At 51.4% G+C, this 17,174-nt stretch overlaps 2 protein-coding genes across 3 annotated transcripts; one reads left to right on the forward strand and one right to left on the reverse strand.

Annotated features, from left to right (window-relative positions):
* Window positions 1-142: 142 nt before the first annotated feature.
* MINDY1 (MINDY lysine 48 deubiquitinase 1) lies at window positions 143-10,295 on the forward strand. 2 transcript variants are annotated; one of them, XM_070951620.1, is made up of 10 exons: window positions 143-214; window positions 2,722-4,260; window positions 4,362-4,419; window positions 5,389-5,453; window positions 5,568-5,726; window positions 6,400-6,502; window positions 6,880-7,022; window positions 8,131-8,310; window positions 9,091-9,225; window positions 9,331-10,295. In XM_070951620.1, the coding sequence occupies exons 2-10, from the start codon at window positions 3,790-3,792 to the stop codon at window positions 9,409-9,411; spliced, it is 1,395 nt and encodes a 464-aa protein (XP_070807721.1). In that variant the 5' UTR covers window positions 143-214; window positions 2,722-3,789; the 3' UTR covers window positions 9,412-10,295. The 2 variants fall into 2 exon arrangements, with proteins under 2 accessions (XP_070807721.1, XP_070807720.1); XM_070951619.1 differs by lacking the exon at window positions 143-214 and adding an exon at window positions 1,080-1,161.
* A 13-nt stretch (window positions 10,296-10,308) lies between these two features.
* Window positions 10,309-16,991, reverse strand: ANXA9 (annexin A9). Its single transcript, XM_070951621.1, has 12 exons — window positions 16,820-16,991; window positions 16,440-16,536; window positions 15,943-16,145; window positions 15,518-15,631; window positions 14,647-14,731; window positions 13,603-13,682; window positions 13,303-13,362; window positions 13,097-13,196; window positions 12,770-12,865; window positions 12,137-12,195; window positions 11,536-11,658; window positions 10,309-11,092 (listed from the first exon to the last, which is right to left on the reverse strand). The coding sequence occupies exons 1-12, from the start codon at window positions 16,859-16,861 to the stop codon at window positions 11,030-11,032; spliced, it is 1,122 nt and encodes a 373-aa protein (XP_070807722.1). The 5' UTR covers window positions 16,862-16,991; the 3' UTR covers window positions 10,309-11,029.
* Window positions 16,992-17,174: the final 183 nt, after the last annotated feature.

A 17,174-nucleotide genomic window follows, 5' to 3' on the forward strand; every position in this document is an offset into this window, starting at 1 on the left:
GGGAGGGGCCGGAACAGCCGCCCCTGATTGGCCGGCGGGGGAGGCGGAAGGGCGAGGCTTCACCCGCCGATCTGCGCAGGCGCGGGGAGGCCGCCCCTCCTCCTCCTCCCCCTCCCCGCTGGCGTAAAAAAAAAGGGGGCGTGGCCGAAGCACGCGCTTTCCCCGCTACGTCACCGCGGCCGAAGGCGGCTTTGCCTACCTTGCAGGGCGGGCGGTAAGCACCCTGGGGAGGGGGAAAGGGGTGGGGGGGGGAAGAGCGGGATTTGTGCCGCCTGAAGGTGCGTGTCTCACGGGGGGGGCTCGGGGGAGGGGTTGCAAGCAGGAGCCCCCGGGCCATAAAAAGGGGGGGCTTCGGAGCCCCCGGGAAACCCCCCCCCAAAAAAAAACCCTCTCTGGGCTCCCGCGCGATCGCGGACTTTTTCTCCAGAGTTTCCGAGCCCCCCAAGCCCCCCTTCCTCCCTTCCTCCCCTCCGGAGGGGCCGCCACCCTGGAGCTCAACAGCTAAAGCCTTGCAAGCCCCCCCAAGACCCCCCCCCCCAGCCAGGCACCTCGTGGCAGGTGGCAGTGCGACCCCCCCCCCCCGCCTTTGCAACGCGGCGAGGCTGGCGACCCTCCTTTTTTTCATTGGGGAGCCCCAAAGCCCCCCCCCCACCCCCATTGCCTCGATCCAGAAGGGTTTGTGCCTTTCCTTGAAACCCCCCCGCCCCCCCAATCGTCTGGCGTAGCCTCCCCTTCCTCCTCCTTCCTCCTCTTTGCTTGGCTGCTACTTTGTGTAAATGTTGCTTTTCTTTTTCCCCTCGGGTGGCTACAGAGTTTCCTTCCTTCCTTTGTTTTCTTTCCTTCCCATCCCTCTTTTCTCTCCCTCCCCAATCCTGGCTTCCCTACAACGCCCCTGCGCTGCGGTGTATCCTCCCCTCCCATAGATGTCCCTGCAGAAAGGGGAGCGGCTGGGCAGAATAAATTTACCCCAGCTAGGCTTTACTTATTTTTATTTGTTTTTTAAAGGGGGTGTTTTTTTCCCCTCCTCCCAGCCTTGGCCTAACCCAGAGGGGTGGGTGGGGGGGTGGGGGGTTTGGCAGGAGGAAAGGGAGGAGAAGAACAGGCTGCCCGGCACAAAAAAACAAGATTTATGCCCAGAAGGATCTGAGCAGGAAAATCCAGGTATGGCGTATTTGAGTCCTTCAATCCCTGCCCTGCTTTGCTGGAGTAGAACAGGTGGGATTCGAATCCAGAACCCGAAGCTTCGGTGCCTCCTTTGTGCCTGGGGTTTGTGCCAGCTGCCTGGCACCCCTCTTTCTGGATTCTCCTCCCTGGCACCGGCTGGGTTGGTTGGTCGGTCTTAAAGAGAGCGCCCCTCTGGTGCTGCCCCAGCCGGGTGGGGTTCACCCAGTTGAGCCTCTGCCCCCAGGGTTGGGGATGGGGCAGGGGGGGTGGGGTGGAATGAGGTGTTCTTTCCCACCAGAAAGGGGAAACGGTGGGTTTTGACCCAACCGTCTGCCCGTCCTCTCCTTTTGCAAGCTCACTAAGCTGTCGACATCTCCTGTGTGCAACAGTTTCCTTCGAAAACAAAGTTTGCGGCAGAACCGAAGGGGCTGCAAACCTCCAGCGGTGGAAAGGGTGGAGCGGGGGGGTGGGATTTATTGGAAGGGAGGGGGTGCCACTTGGGGGTGGGGAGGTGGAGAAGGATAAAATCCTGTGGAATTTATGACGGGAGAACAGATTGAATTCTTGACGTGGGCAGTTAGGTTTCCTCTCTTTGTGGTGCGTTAAACCTTGCAAGGTGGGTGAGGGGATTTCTGGCTGTGTAGAGCAGGGATCTCACCACCACCACCCCTTTCCCTTATTTTGCAAGGCTGGGGAGTATGGGAGTTGAAGTCCCCGCCTGAGCAGGCTCCCCACTCTTAGGGTGTTGCCATATTTTCAAAGTGGGAGCGGAAGGGCCCAGCAGTGAGGAGATGGCTGGCTAGATCTTTGGGGTGGGCGTCCCTCCCTTCCTCTCCCCTGCCCCCCTCTGGAAGTTTCCAGCTGTTGCTTAAAAGCAGTGAGGTGTTTTTGTCAAAATAACTGGTTTGGGCGGCTTCTTCCTTGCAAAACAGGCTGCGTTGTAGGCAGGTAAATCCTTGCATGCAGACCCAGAGAGAGCCATCAGGGCTGCGGTTGCCTTGTTTGCTTCCTGGGTGCAGCCGGTTCCTTCCAGATGTTGAAGGGCCTCTCCGGCATTTCCTGCTGCGGACCTTCCTGGATGGCCCAGGAACAGCTGGATGACCCCTGGTTGACCCAGGCCTGTCTTTGGGTACATTCCTTTTGGGCTACAAAAGGAAAACATCTGGAAGCGGTTGCACCCAAATCTCCAGGGCGGGGGGGGCTGTCCAGATGTCCAGCCAGGTCTGCAGGGCTCCTGTACAACTTCAAAAGTCAGAAGTGTGTGAGCGTTTCGTGCACGTTGAATTGGGGACAGTTTTGTGTACAGGTGATTTTCAATTTACAACCATCGTTTAGCGACTGAAGTGACACCAGGACTGGAAATGGGACTTATCACTTATCCTCGCCCTTCCTCTGTCTGTCACAACATCCCCACAGCCATGGGATCAAAATCGGGCACTGGGCAAAATTTGGGCACTTTTCCAGATGAAGAGAGAGAGACGACAAGGCAGGTGATGGGTTGGGGAAAAAAACAAACGGATTTTCTAATCTTCTTTGTTTCATTGACTCTTTTGCTAGGCTCAGAGCTGGCTGGCTGTTAAAAATTCTGCAATTTTCACAAATACAAACCACACACTCGACTTTGGGCCATGAAGCTGGAGAAAAGTAGATTCCTTGGACGTCCGTTTGCAGAAGAGAAGACCCAGAGCTGACCAAAACAAAATAGGACTCACCTCCACGTTCTTTGCTGAGCTTCAAGGACAAAAAAAAACACAAACACACAAAGGTCAATAAAACACAGAATTTCCGTTCGACTAATCCGTTAAAAATTAATGCCCTGAAAAAGACATTGGGATTTTGTGCGTGTGTGCATGTTTTTTTTTCTATATATATATATTTTTAAAAAAGAAAAGCTTTAAAATATCACCCATAGAGAAAACCCATTGCCTTTTTAATGCTTTAAAAAAAATTTCACGAGCTTCAATTTCTTTTATTGTAAGGACAGCTTTGATATTTTTTTTTTCTTAAAAACAAAAGCATTTTGTATTCCTTTTTCTGGGATAAGAAAGATATTTCCTTTTTTTAAAAAAAAGAAGTTTTTATCTGTTGATTCTTATCCAGATCTGGTACAGATGAAAACTTGCAAGTGGAGGTCATGAGAGACACAAACTCCCCGGGTATTAAATAATTGAGTGTAAAATCGGGGAGAAAAATGGCAGTATTGAATGTTCAATGACCCTCCCAGGAACTGGCAAGTAAAAAAACAAACAAACAAACCAAATAAATTAAGGGACTTTTTGAGGAATTTGCATCAAATGTTCATCAGTGCCTAACCAAAGGAGAAAGGACTCAGCCAAGAAAACCTCGTGCCATGCACAATTTTTAATGAAAGGATCGTCTGCTGATAGCGAAGATCAGAAAGGAATTCAACTGAGGGTGAAAACAGGATCCAGCTTAAGTTTTCAGTGAAGTTTCTGCATTTTCGGCTGTTGGGAAAGAAAAAAATACAAGTATTGATTAAAGAGAACTTGCTTTTAAAGTCGGTGAAGAGGCTTGTCCAAAAAAGACAACTTTTCCTTTTGGAAAAAACCTCGAATTTATTTGAGACAAATTGAGAATTAAGAAGCCAAAGGACGATTCTTCTCGATGGAGACCGACGTGCCGGCTGCAGAGGAAGCTCGGGGGGAGACGGAGCCCACCGAATCTGGCCTCCCCGAGCCAACGGTGGGGGGCGAGGAGGTGGTTGCTTCTGCTCTCCCTGGGGCTGCAGAAGAGACCCCAACCCACCTCGCCAAGGACGGTGCCCAAAGCGTCATGCAGAAAGATGATGGGCAGCTTTCCTCTGTAGCAGCAGCCGAAGGGGGGCAAAAGGAGGGACCCCCGTCCCCAAACGAGGAGGCCTCCCCTCTGCCAGCCCCTCCGGTGCCCACCAGCTGCAGCCCAGCTGAGGATGCCCCCAAGCCTCGCCCGTCTCCAGCCAGCCAGCCCAAGCCGCCGGACTTTTACTGCGTGAAATGGATCACCTGGAAGGGCGAGAGGACGCCGGTCATCATGCAGAGTGAGAATGGCCCCTGCCCACTGCTGGCCATCATGAACATCCTTTTTCTGCAGTGGAAGGTAAAAACGGGCACGGGGAAGGGTGTCACGGGGAGGGGGCCACAGCCAGGTTGCCCTGGATGGGGGCTGAGAAACGGGATCTCAACTCTTTGCTCCCCCAGGTAAAGCTGCCTGCCCAGAAGGAAGTGGTCACCTCGGATGAGCTGATGGCTTACCTCGGTAAGGAGCCCCGTCACGATTGGCACCTCTCCACTCCTGGGCAGGGCGGTGGCTGCTGCCCACCTTCCAGCATTGGCAAAGCATCTCCTTCCGTCCCTCCCTTTTTTCCCCTCTGCACAACGATCCTGTGAGGTAGGCCAGCGCCCAAGGGGAGCGATGGTCATCGCCTTCTGACGACAGAACAATCCTGAATGTTTTGGAGGGTCCCAGAAATCCTGGGTGGCCTTTTTTAGCTGTGGCTGCTCCATCACTGGAAGTTTTCAGAAATAAACCGGACAGGCTTTTGAACAGGGAGTGATAAGGTCTCCTGCTTGAGCGGGGTCAGACTAGAAGACCTCTGGGGTCCCTCCCAGCCCTGGGATTCTGTATGCTGCGTGTTCTGTCCTTGTTCTGACTTAGGCTTCCCCAAACCACGAAGCAGACTTCTTGTCCCAACAAAACCCCCTTTTTATGGCAAGGAGTCACGAACTAATTGCCTCCTGCAAGCTCCACTCCCCTTTTGCTCCTCTTTTATTCCCTCTGGGAGGGGCCGTTCATCATCCACTTGTGGCTTTACTCCTGAGTCGCCCCTTGTTCTTTAGCTGTTCCCTTCTCCTGGCAGCTGTGGGAACAGGCTGTTCTTCTGCCTCACTGATGACTGACTCTGAAAGGCAGCTGATAACTGGCATACAGCCCTGGCCCCCTCGCTGCCTCCGACACAGAGCCCTTGTCAGAGCCCTCCCCAGACTCCAGGACTGGCCCAGGTTCCTCCCCAACCTCCTCACTGTCCGAATCTGCTGCCAGATCTACTGGTGGGTCACAACAGTCCTCCCAGCCCTCCCTTTTTCTCTCTCTGCACAGCCAGCATTCCCGTATCCTCCTCCCCAGTGGAAGGTCCTTTTGAACAGACTCCCCTGTCCCTCCCCCATGGGGTCCCCCTAACTGAGGGGCCTCTTTCTCTCTCTCTCTCCCCCCTTTTTGCCCCTGCAGGGGATTGCATCCTGTCCATCAAGCCCCAGGACCAAGCTGAGGCCGTCCAGCTCAACTTCCAGCAGGTGAGTGAATCCAAAATGGCTCCAGGAACGTTTGGGGCCCTTAGGGGCCAATTTTCCAGGCCTGTTGGCTTCTGGGGCCCCTTTGAGAAAATGTCGACTTTTCTTCCCGGGCAGAACGTCAATGACGCCATGACGGTCCTTTCCAAGCTCTCCACGGGGCTGGACGTCAACGTGAGATTCACGGGGGTCTCGGACTTCGAATACACCCCCGAGTGCATCGTCTTTGATCTCCTGAATATCCCCCTTTATCACGGCTGGCTGGTGGATCCCCAGGTGGGTGGCTTTGCTCCCCTGGCATTGGGTTGGGGGGGGGGCAGAGCTGTGGGTTGGAGCGAGATGAAACTACACCGAGGCTTCCGCACAGCCAGAGACCTTGGCATAAATTAGAATTTCTCGACCGTGGCAACTTCACGAGGTCTAGACTTCAACTCCCAGAATTCCTCAGCCAGCAATTCTGGGAGTTGAAGTCCAGACTTGCCTGGGGAATTCTGGGAGTTGAGGTCCAGACCTCTTAAGGATTACCAAAACCTGGCATAGTTAGCCCTTAATCCACTGCTTCAAAAGTGGCTTAGCCTGGCGTGAAGACGTGCTACTCTCCCCCGATAGATAGACCGCAGACTTCAATTCAGGGGAGTAAAAGAAACCAGGCTACTAGTCCTCATGGAGAAATTTGGAAATCTGGATCTTTGCAAGGTTGGCCTTTTGGAAGGCTCAAAACCACCAGAGGGAATTGTAAACATCCTGTTTTGAAGTCCCTGAATTCCGTCCTTGGGTCCTGTCTCAAAACTGTCCTGTAGACAGTGATGTTCCCCCCATCCCTGACACCAAGGACACCCCTGCAGAGTAGCACTGAAACACAGAAATGAAACCCGGTTCTCGCTGTGCCCTCTTGTGCCTGCCTCCACTCTGGTTTTAGGATGGCCGTTTCTATCCTCTCCTCCCCCAGATTCCCGAGGTGGCCGGAGCCGTCAGCAAACTGAGTTACAACCAGCTGGTGGAAAAAATTATCACTTGTAAACACTCCAGCGACCCAAACCTGGTGACGGAAGGTAACATTGGGAGGGCTAAGCACAAACCACCTTTTCCAAATTGGGGAGGGCTTCTTTGGGGGCATTGCTGGTAGCTGGAAGGCCTGGGAAGGTGGCTTAGAAACCTCTAAAGCAGGGGAGTCCATCCTTGGCAATTTTAAGACTTGTGGACTTCAATTCCCAAAATCCCCCTGCCAACTTTAAGCCTTGTGGATTTCAACATGGCTTAAAGTTGGCTGGGGAATTGTGGGAGTTGAAGTCCACAAGGCTTAAAGTTGGCTGGGGAATTGTGGGAGTTGAAGTCTACAGGTCTTAACAGTTGTCCAGATTGGCCACCCCGATATAAAAGGACGAACTGGCTTTTTTGTCCTCCTTCCTCCGTCTTTTCCCTCCCCCAGGCCTGATCGCAGAACAATTTTTGGAGTCCACGGCATCGCAGCTCACCTACCACGGGCTGTGCGAGCTCACGTCCACGGTCAAAGAAGGCGAACTGAATGTTTTCTTCCGAAACAACCACTTCAGTGCCATGATCAAGCACAAGGTATTTTATTTTCCTTGAGAAATGAGGGATTTATGATGTGGGGCTTCAAAGCTTCTTTGCCATGATGAATAAACATCATTATGACGCCACCCCAAGAGTTTGTCCCTCTTTGCAGTTTGATCTTGTAAAAAGGATGAGTTTCTCGCCCTTTCCTGTGTAGAAGGACTTCACATCTATTAGCCTCTCATGCCAGCATTTATCCTTTTCATATTTTAATTCTTGTATGCTGTCAGTTTTGTCTTGTAAGCCGCCTGGAGTTGCTTGAAGGCGGGATGAGCGGCACGTAGATTTAACCAATCAAATAAACATTTTAAATCTTTTAGCTATAACTTGTAGCTTACCGTAATGTGATTTTATACATATATTTATGGTTTTATTTTAATGTTGTAAGCCGGCCAGAGTCCCCTTGTGGGTGAGATGAGCAGCAAACAAGGAAGGAAGGAGAGAAGGAAAAGAAAGAGAGAAAGAGAGAAGGAAGGAGGGAAGGAAGGAAGAAAGAGAGAAAGGCCTAGCCAAAATGGTTCTTAATTGGGATTTTAAATTTTATGGATTTGGGGGTTTTAAATTGGGAAGCTAATGATTTAATTCTTTTTTAATTATCTTAACTTTTGTATTTGTATGTTTTTTAATTTTTGGCTGTTCACCGCCCTGAGTCCCCTCTGGGAGAAGGGCGGTATACAAATTAAATTAATAATAATAATAATAATAATAATAATAATAATAATAATAATAATGATGATGATGATGATGATGATGAAAGAAAGAGAAAGAAGGAAAGGAAAGGAAAGGAAAGAAGGAAAGGAGAAAGGAAAGGAAAGGAAAGGAAAGGAAAGGAAAGGAAAGGAAAGGAAAGGAAAGAAGCTTAGAAAATCAAAGCAAAGTGAGGCTTGGCTTCACGGGGGTAAAATTGCAGGATAAATAAAATTAAAAATTGGTTGGCATGACTGTTTCTACATTGCATGCCCAAATGGGTCCTTTTAGCTTCTGTTCCTGAAAAATACATTCTGGTGTCTGCTGTTTGAAAAGAAGCTGCTCCATGGACCCCGTTCACTCATGATTATTTTTTTTACTTTTTTGCTCCTTCCTTTTCTTTCCCGCTGGGCTTCAGAGCCACCTCTACCTGCTGGTGACGGACCAGGGTTTCCTGAACGAAGACCAGGTCACCTGGGAAAGTTTGCACAACGTGGATGGCGACAGCTGCTTTTGCGATGCCGAGTTCCACCTGAGCCACACGCTGGGCAAGGAAGCGGCGGGGGGCTCCCCGGTCGACCAGAGGCAGGTGGATCAGGTATGCCAGGGGCAGGGAGGTGGGAGGAGGAGTCCTGGCAGAGGGGCTTGCTTCTGCATCGCCTTCCCTGGTGGGATGGATCCAAGGACAGGGAGGATGTGGCAAGTTATTTTTCAACCTGGCTGACATGTCCAGGAATTTGCAAGTTAGGAAAAAATCCCCTTTCAGTTCCTGGGAACTGGAGTTCCGCTGGGCACCAACTGTGGGTGGACGGTTGCACCCCGCAGGAACTGATGAAACGAAGACACAACGCCAGGGAGAATCTGGAGATGCAGAAATGCCTTGGAGGGTTTTTTTTTCCTGGGGGTGGGGTGGGAGAGGGATAATTGCTCCAGCCTCTAGAGGGGCTCCAAAAGGAGAAGGCACATTTTGGGGTTCTCTGGGGTCCTGGCCCAGAGCCTCTTGAAGCCATAAAGCTGGCAGAGTTGCCAAAAGGAGATTATTTTGGGGGGAGCAGAGAGAATTCCCTGCAGATCATAGCAATTGTGGAGTAGATGCTGGGTGGGATTCGGGCGTCAGCGAGCTGTCTAAGGCAGGGGTCTCCAACCGTGGAGCCTTGTGGACTTCAACTTCCAGAATTCCCCAGCCAATTTTAAGATTTTTTATGGGCTTCCACTCCCAGAATATTCCAGCCAATTTTTTAAGCACAACTTGCTGGGGGATTCTGGGAGTTGAAGTCCACAAGCCTTAAAGTTGCCATGTTTGGAGAGCCCTGGCCTCAGGGGTGGATAAGAAACAGGGAGCCTTTCTGATGCCCCCTCCCTCCCTCCCCTCCCCAAGGACTACATGATTGCCTTGTCCCTCCAACGCCAGCAAGGGGGTCCCGCCATGAGCGACCTGGAGCTGGCGCAGCAGCTGCAGCAAGAGGAATACCAGCAGCCCCCACCGCCAAGCCCCTTGCCCTCCCCGGCACAGGTACGGAGAGACACCCACCTAGCCCCCCCCCCCGGGCCCTGGTTTGAAGGTAATTCTACCCCTCCCCAATTAACCCCTTCCTCATCTTTCCTGTTCTGCCTTTAGGGGAGAAGTCCTCCGGCCCCCCGCCCTGCCGGAGAACGCAGGCAGAGGCAGAAGGTGGACACGGATTGCATCGTCCTTTGAGGCCGGCCTGTGGGAGTCCCACGAGGGCCCCCCCTGTCCTTCCAGGGCCTGCAACTGAGAAGGACCCTCCCCCTCTCAATTTGCTATGGGGGCACTTTGGATAGGGGCTCCCCTGCAACACCAAAAATGCTTCAGAAGGGGGGGGAACGGCTCTGTTTTGGAAAAAAACCCACACACTGAGAGGGGGGAAGAAGCTCCCCGTGGTGCATTTGCTTCTCTCCCCCGGGGGTCAACATGGGAAGGGGGAAAGAGAAGCCAAGAGGGGGCTTAGCTTGGCTCCCCACGGAGGCCGGGTCAATTTATGGGGGGGGTCTCCCATGTGATTCTCCTCTCTCGTGTCTGGGGGAATGGACAGAAGGCCGCTTCCATTGGAGAAACAGAGTCCCTGCTTAGAAGGGCCCAGCCTTCAGGATGAGGGGGGTTCGCACCTCGCCGGCACCCCGGATCCGGTCATCGCCAAAGCAGAGCCCTCGAGGGCCACATGCACACACAAGAGGGACCGTTTGCAAAGTTACCACCGGAGCAATTCAACCGGTGCAGTTTTCACCCGATGGAAAAATGGATTCCTTTGCCAAAAGCACCTTTTGGGGGGTGGGCTTAAACTCTGGCTTTTTCACCTTCTCAAAGGCAGCCGAAGCGAGGCAGAAACGCCTCCGGTGACGCAGTCCAAATGAGGTCTCTCTTTCTCTCTCTCTCTCTCTCTTTCTCTTTCTTTCTCACTCTCTTTCTCTCTCTCTCTCTCTCTCTCTTTCTCTCTTTTTCCTGGTTTTTGAGGGCTATGACTGGACTAAATTCTAAAATCGCTTAAGCCTCCGTTTTGAGTCGATTAATCGATTAATCCTGCCTCTGTTTACATTGGAATAAAGCAGTCCTTCTAAAGGAGAGGGAAGCGTTTTTGAACCCCAGATAATCCACTCGGTCGAGACGGATCCCAAAGAGAGACGTTGTGGTGGTTTTATTTTTTACAAGCAACGTTTCAGTTCCCGGGAAGGGGATTTTTTTTGAGAGGGGGGTGAAGGGGAAAGAGGAAGGATGTGCGGGTTGCACAGGCATATGGGGTGGGGCTGTGGCGGATGGGTTGGGGGGTCCATTGACAGGAGGAAATGGGACTGAAGGAAGAAGAAGCAGAGCTGTTGAGGTGGAATGTAAAGTAGAAAAGCCTTTTTCTAGAAATCTAAGCCCCCTAAAATGCCATCAGACCGAAGTTGTATCTACTCCAGGGTCCGATTTCCCAAACTGGCCAATGAGAAGCCCGCTGGCAGTTCCCGGCAGCTATTCAGAGGTAGATTGCTCCTGATGCTGGAGGCTCTATCAGTCTTCACTGATTATTATCCCCTGCTTTTAAACTTTTGACCCACAGTTTGTTGTAAATACCTGGCAAAACTTGCAGGTCTCTAAATTCCCCCCACGGCCCCTCAAACCCCTGCAAAGCATCAGAAGAATTTGGGCTGGGAGAGAGGCAGGAACCCGTCCAACCGGTCAGGCTGAATTCCGCAGCTGCCTTCCGGGGGCTCCTTTGCAACTTCGTGGTGAGGCAGCTTCGCTGGAAGGAAAAGCTGGAGGGTTTTTCAAGGTAGACTGCCTCTGGACGGGGAGGATCCTCGGCTGGCAGCGTGTCTCACAGATCCTCCGCCTTGCACAAGCCAAGCAAAGCCGCCTGGTGTTCGCCTTGCGTTTCCGCCTGGAGGGGGTGGGGGCAAGGAGGAGAGTTTGGGGCAACCCCATCTGGAAATAAAGGGGTCGGTCCAGGAAAAATGGGGTGCTTAATTCCCACGGGGGGGGGGGGAAGAAAGCATTTTCTGTATCTTTTGGATTCTTTTGTAGTGAAGGTACTTCTGCTGGCCCCCAAACTTTTAACTTGCAAATAGACTGCTCCTACAAATGGAGGTTTTGTTTCTGATGAGTGGGGCAATATAGGAAACGGACAAGGCCGCAAAAAAATTGGCCTGCTTGACCAAGAAGCTTGAGGCCAGCCTACCTTGCAAGAACGTCGTAAAAAATAAATTGGAGGGTATCCTGGGTGGGTGGGGGTCCTTCCCACAGTCCCTGGGGGCCTGTGGCTGCCACTTGGGGTCTGTAATGTGCCCTTGAAACCCCCCCACCCAATACTACCCAGTGCTTTACCTTAATGAAGGAGTAGAGCGAGATCCCGTAGCGCCTCTTGAACTCGGTGCGGATGCTGAGAAGGTCTATCTCGCTGCGAGAGATCATGATTCGGATGGCCGTCCGGGGGTTACGTCCTGCTTCCTGGGATAAAATGACAATCGCCTTTGGAAAGTTGTAAACCGCCCAGAGTGGCTTTGAAATGAGACCGGGCGGCCAATAAATTTAATAAAAATAATTTAAAAAGCTGGAAAGCTGTGCAAAGCAAGAGTCGAACTCGCTTCTTTGCCCCACAGACGGTGCATGTTTCATACTCTCCTTCGATTGTTCCCAAGCCAGGCTGCGAAAAAGGACTACAGAGTCCATCTCTGCCCTTCTCTTTCAGGAGGCTTATGGGCTTTCATTTGGGGAAGGGGTCTTGGCGGGGGGGGGGGGGTGATGGCCAGTCAGCAGGGGCTCATTTCCCCCAGAGGAGACCCTTGTGCACCGTCTGGAGCAGCTCAGCCGGTCTCCTGTGCGAATGACGACCAGGAAGCAGAACTGGGGGGTTCGGGGTAGCCCCGATGGGGCTAAGGGGGATGGGATTTGGGAAGGGGTGGGCACCAAAAGGAGAGACCCTCACCATAATGGCCGAGTGGAGCTTGGTGGCAAAATACAGCGGTGTGTTTCTTAGGAGGGAAACTGCAAGAAAGATTTTTTAAAAAATAATTACAATTATTTTTCCTGTTGTTCTGCTCCCTTCCTATTTCTGGGCTGAAATGCTGTAGGGAAGTGAGCTGCACAAGTTGAATATCTGCCTGGCAAAGCACTCACCGACACAGACGGGAAGGAAGGCCAGCTAAGCAGAACAGATCTGGTTTAAAACTTGCACATCAGCTTGCAAAATTCCCAAGCCCAATTTATGCTAAATGTTCCTTGCTCAGCTAGTTTGGGGAGAAGGAGGAGGAAGAAGCGGATTTAAGCAGCCTTCCAACCCTCTCTTAACTCAGAGCCAAAGTCCCACGAAAGCCGTGTTGAAATAGGATCAAGAGGGCTAGCAACTTGAATTTTTGGAAGCAACGAAAAACGAAGCTTCTCGGATCTTATTCCGGGTATTCTCAGTGCAGGCTGTGCAAAAGAAGAGGCAACTGAGGTTGAGAGGGCTCCTGAACATGTGCAGAAAGCAACTCTAGCCTCATACCCCACCTCCCCAATTTAATTCAGATTAAAAAAAGGGGGGGGTCTCTCAAACTCCCTGCATCCGGGGTGCACCTACCCAGCGTTAAACCCGCTTCCCGGAAGTTTCCTTGGAAATGTTTCTCCATAATTTCTTCAACTGAGATTCTGGTCATCTCCTGGTACCAGCTGAACACTGGAAGAAAGGCAAGGGAAAAAGAGGTTTTTTTTAAAAAAAAAAAAAATTATAGGGGGAAGACTGCCCCCTTTGTGCCTTGAAACTGCCAGGTTTTCTTTAGCTTTGGAACAGGGACTCAGCCAGGGTTGTAGTGGGCAGCCTCCCTAGCCCGGTCTGGCCTGAAACATTAGAACGTTTGGGGATGCCAGCATGGTGAAACGCGACCGCCTGGCACGGGGTTGGCCTTGCCTCTCCTCAAATGTTCAGGGCTGCGTTGAGACAGGATCCGGACCCACTCGCTCTCCTCCAGGCGTCCGGCGTCCCCACCGTCGGCTGCGTCAGACAGGGCCTGGGGGAGAAGCCCGGGGGTTTGGGGGATGCCGGAAATGGGCCCTGAGAGGGGCCCCAGCATGGAGGGGACCCCGAAGGGAAGCACCCTGACATCCCCGTCTCACTTTTGAATCTTGCCGTATCAAGATGTAATCGATCGTCCCCGAGTAGCGTTCCCGCTGGCCCTGCGGAGAAGGACGGTGTGAAAAAGTCAGCCGGGAGGCTTTGCTGCAAAATAAATGTGATTTTCCGTCTGTGGAGAGCGTTGAATGTTAGGAAAGCACCCCCCATCTCGGGTTCTTACAAAGGGACCCTGAATTGTGTATTGTATTGTATTTGAATTGCATTGCATTGCATTTATAGCTTTATAAATTGTATTTATTACCCTGTTTCCCCCGAAAATAAGACCTGATTTTATTTATTACCTTGATCAGGGCGAGAAGAAGGTCTCTAAAGCCACCGGTGGCACCAGAAGCGATGTCCTTTCCCAAATCGGATTTGAAATCTGTACAAGTGGAAGAAGGGAGAAGGAGGGAGTTTTAGCTCTCCACACCCAAGCAAGGAGGGGAGGGGTACGTGTATTTCCCTTCTTGAGAAAATGCTCCGAGGTAGACTGCTCTTGCCCAAGGGGGCTCTGCAGTAAGCTCAGGAAAGAGACATTCTTGAGTGTCTCAAAGATTTTATGGGTTGCGTATGATTAATGGAGTTATCCTTCCTGAAACTCTAGGGCAGTGATGGCTCACCTTTTTGCCATCGCGTGCCAAAAGCGGGGGGAGTGCGGGGGGAGCACACGAGTGTGCCCACACCCATAATTCAATGCGCCCCATCTCCCTGCGCATGCACGCGTTCCCCCCACTTTTGGCACATAATGGCCCGGTGGGCCTGGTAGGCCCATTTTCCGCCCTCCCCAGGCTCCAGAGGCTTTCTTGGCACCTGGGGAGGGCGAAAACAGCCTTCCCCACTCCCCAGAGGCCCTCCGGAGGCCAGAAACAGCCTCCAGTGGGCCCGGAAGGCCCGAAAATTAGCTGGCCGGTGTGCGCTGGATCTGAGGTAAGGCAACGCTCGCATGTCCACAGATATGGCTCTAGGGCAGGCATTATTATGTTTTTCTTAGTCTACATTGGGTGTCCAATTTTGGCCACTTTAAGACGTGTAGACTTCAATTCCCAGAATTTCCCAGGCAGCACAGCTGGCTGTGGTTGGAGTTGAAATTCACAAGTCTCAAAATAGCCAAAGTTGGACATCCCTAGTCTATATGAATGCTCAACGAAGTAAAAAAAAAAACACTTTAAAAGTCAAAGCTCACGATCGTATCATGTTGCGGGGAGTTCCGCAGGCGTGAAAAGGAGGGCAAGTCCAGCTTCCCTTGCTTTTCCAAGTTTATCAGGCAACTTTCTCTCCTAGCAGCTCCCCTCTCCCATTTCTCTACCTTTTTAAGAACAAGCAGATAAGTTTAATTTTTTTTTTACCCTGTTTATAATAAGCCAGCATTTCCTGAAGCTGTTTTGCCGTTCGAGTGGAGGTGATTTCAATCAGGGTTTCCACCTCCAGACCCTGGAAAGGAAATGTGACCCAGGTTAGGAAACGGCAATTTGTCGACTTCGTAAGATGTGTGTATGTGTTTTGTGCCCCCGTCCATTCTGCAGGGTTTTTAGTGAGGTTGGATTAATCTTCCGTTAATCTTCCTTGGGTTGATTACAACGCTCGTCTCAAGACTGGTTGTGTCTTTGCAAACTCCTGTATTTATTTATTTATTTATTAAATTGTTGCATTAAATTATTAGATGAAATTACCATGCATGGAAAGTGCCCTTAAAAAGGACTGGGAATTAAAAAAAAAACCCACCAATCTTAATTCCTCCCCAACCCTTTTTAAAATGGAGAAAACACTTATTAAAAATGGTTGTTTATGAAAATCTGTTGGGAGGGGGAGAAAAGCAGTGGTGGGTTTCCATTTTTTTTTTACTACCGGTTCTTTGGGCGTGGCTTGGTGGGCGTGGCAGGGGAAGGATACTGCAAAATCCCCATTTCCTCCCAATCAGCTGGGACTCGGGAGGCAGAGAATAGATGGGGGGGTGGGACCAGTCAGAATTTTTACTACCGGTTCTCCGAACTACTCAAAATTGCTACTGCCGGTTCTGCAGAACTGGTCAGAACCTGCTGAAACCCACCTCAGGAGAGGAGATACTTCAAGAGCTGAGTCCCCCTCAACCAATTCATCCCAAGGTCCTTTTAAAATCAGATGTACAACCTGCTCCACTTCATGTTAAAAACTGGGGTGGGGGTGGGGAGGATTCCTTGGCAGAAATGGGGGGGGTGCCCCTCTTTGGAAGGGGGGTACCTGCAATCCTGCCTGGATTTCATGGGCATCGTACTGAGCTGCTGGACGGAGCAAAGCCCTGATTATGGTCTCAAACTGGCTGGGAATCACAGCTTCCAGAGTTTTCAGCAGGCCCTAAAAAAAGAGAGAAGACTAAGAGAAATTTGGGGAGACCTCACCCCCCCCCCAATAGAGCAGAGACCCTCAGCCAAACATATCACGGCCAGGAAAGAGGCTGAGATATATTGATTTAGTTTCAATGGAACCCATAGTTTGCTGGCTCTGCCCTAAAAAAAGACTCTGAACAGTCTTCAAGGGCTCTCCCCTACAACAGCACATTGCAGTAGTCTAAGACAAAGTGAGCGCTTTGCCCATTTTTTTCCTTTCCTGGAAGGGCCACAAATTCCCTCCCACCCACCCTCAAAAAAATCCCCTCCTGGCCTAACCTGTTGGGTGAATTCGAGGAAGGCTTCCGCAATTTGCTGCCGATGCTCGCTGCTCCGACTGGTCAGCAGGTCAAGGATGACCCCGCAGTCCACACCTTTGGGGAGACCCGGGGGCCCCAGTTTTAGCCGAGGCCTCCAAACCAGGAGTTTGCAAACTCTGCTCCGGCCCCTCGAGTCAGCTGTGCTCCCGGAAGAGTCAAAATCTGCATATGCAATTTGTCTACATATCAAAAGCCTCATTATCATAATGATTTTCTCACGCTTATGCTGGGGTTAAATTTATGCCTCCCGTCACCGTATTTCTCTGGGCAGATGATCTCCAACCGTCCACTTTCTTTTTAGGATGACACAAGCCCTTATCTGGATGTTCCAACTCTAGGATATTTGTTGGGATCCGATGGGGTAGTTGAACTGTGTCCTGTTGCGAGTGCAACTCCCACCTCACAGGTGGTTGTACGGATGCAGGCGAGGGGGAAGGGAAGGGAAGGGGGTGTTACCTTCACCACTGATGGCCTCGAAGAAAGTCTGGGCATCTTTGGCTGCATCAAAATTCAGGTGAGGTCGGATCGTTCCCAAGGTGCCCCACATGGCCGTCTAGGCAGAAAGGACACTGCAGTTTGGACCCTACGATGTTTAAATTCTGCAAACCTCACGAAAGCAAAATGTTAGAGTCCGTTGACTGTTTTCATTTGCATGGTGGGTAGGAAGATTCCTTCGGCTGCAAACCACCTGATCTGGATGACCAAGCCTCCACTGGCCAACTGCAGTCTACCTGAGAGACGTTTTCTATCCATTCCCTCCTCCTTAGGGGATAGCACCTTGCAAAGGCTTCAAAATACTCTTTCTAGAAAAGAAGTTGGATTAGGAGGCACCTCACCTTTTCGGCCAGTGGCAACTGCTCCAAAATTTCATCAGCCATGGATCGCTGCTCCAGCCGGTTCCTTGCACACTTGCCAAGCTGTGGAGGGTGGGGGGGAGCCCCACTTAGGCAGCCCCCCAGCAAGTCATCTCTGGCTGCTGCAAAAAGGCGAAGAGCCAGAAATCCCCAGTTCAAGCTAAAATAATGGGGGGAAAAGGCAATACAGGTAAGGAGTTACTCTTGGAAATGCTCCGGGGGGGGGGCAGCAGCCGAGGGGTTCCTTATTTGAGGAAGGGGGGGGAAAGAGGGTGCCCAAGAGGAACCTGGAAAGGAAGAAAAAGAAATTCCAGTTTTAGGCAGAAACACACAGGCT

The sequence above is a fragment of the Pituophis catenifer genome, unplaced genomic scaffold (genome assembly GCF_029215685.1).
Source record: "Pituophis catenifer annectens isolate HBS135680 unplaced genomic scaffold, rPitCat1.0.hap2 SCAF_10, whole genome shotgun sequence".
Classification (NCBI taxonomy): Eukaryota; Metazoa; Chordata; class Lepidosauria; order Squamata; family Colubridae; genus Pituophis; species Pituophis catenifer.

Excerpts from the sequence above, each read along its gene's own strand:
- MINDY1 (XM_070951620.1), top strand. The coding sequence starts at position 3,790 with ATGGAGACCGACGTGCCGGCTGCAGAGGAAGCTCGGGGGGAGACGGAG. Across the intron at positions 4,261-4,361 it reads TCCTTTTTCTGCAGTGGAAG|GTAAAGCTGCCTGCCCAGAA; the intron begins GTAAAAACGGGC and ends TTGCTCCCCCAG. Across the intron at positions 9,226-9,330 it reads CCTTGCCCTCCCCGGCACAG|GGGAGAAGTCCTCCGGCCCC; the intron begins GTACGGAGAGAC and ends TTCTGCCTTTAG.
- ANXA9 (XM_070951621.1), bottom strand. The coding sequence starts at position 16,861 with ATGGCTGATGAAATTTTGGAGCAGTTGCCACTGGCCGAAAAG. Across the intron at positions 13,197-13,302 it reads TGATACGGCAAGATTCAAAA|GCCCTGTCTGACGCAGCCGA; the intron begins GTGAGACGGGGA and ends CTTCTCCCCCAG. Across the intron at positions 12,196-12,769 it reads GGAAGCGGGTTTAACGCTGG|TTTCCCTCCTAAGAAACACA; the intron begins GTAGGTGCACCC and ends TCTTTCTTGCAG.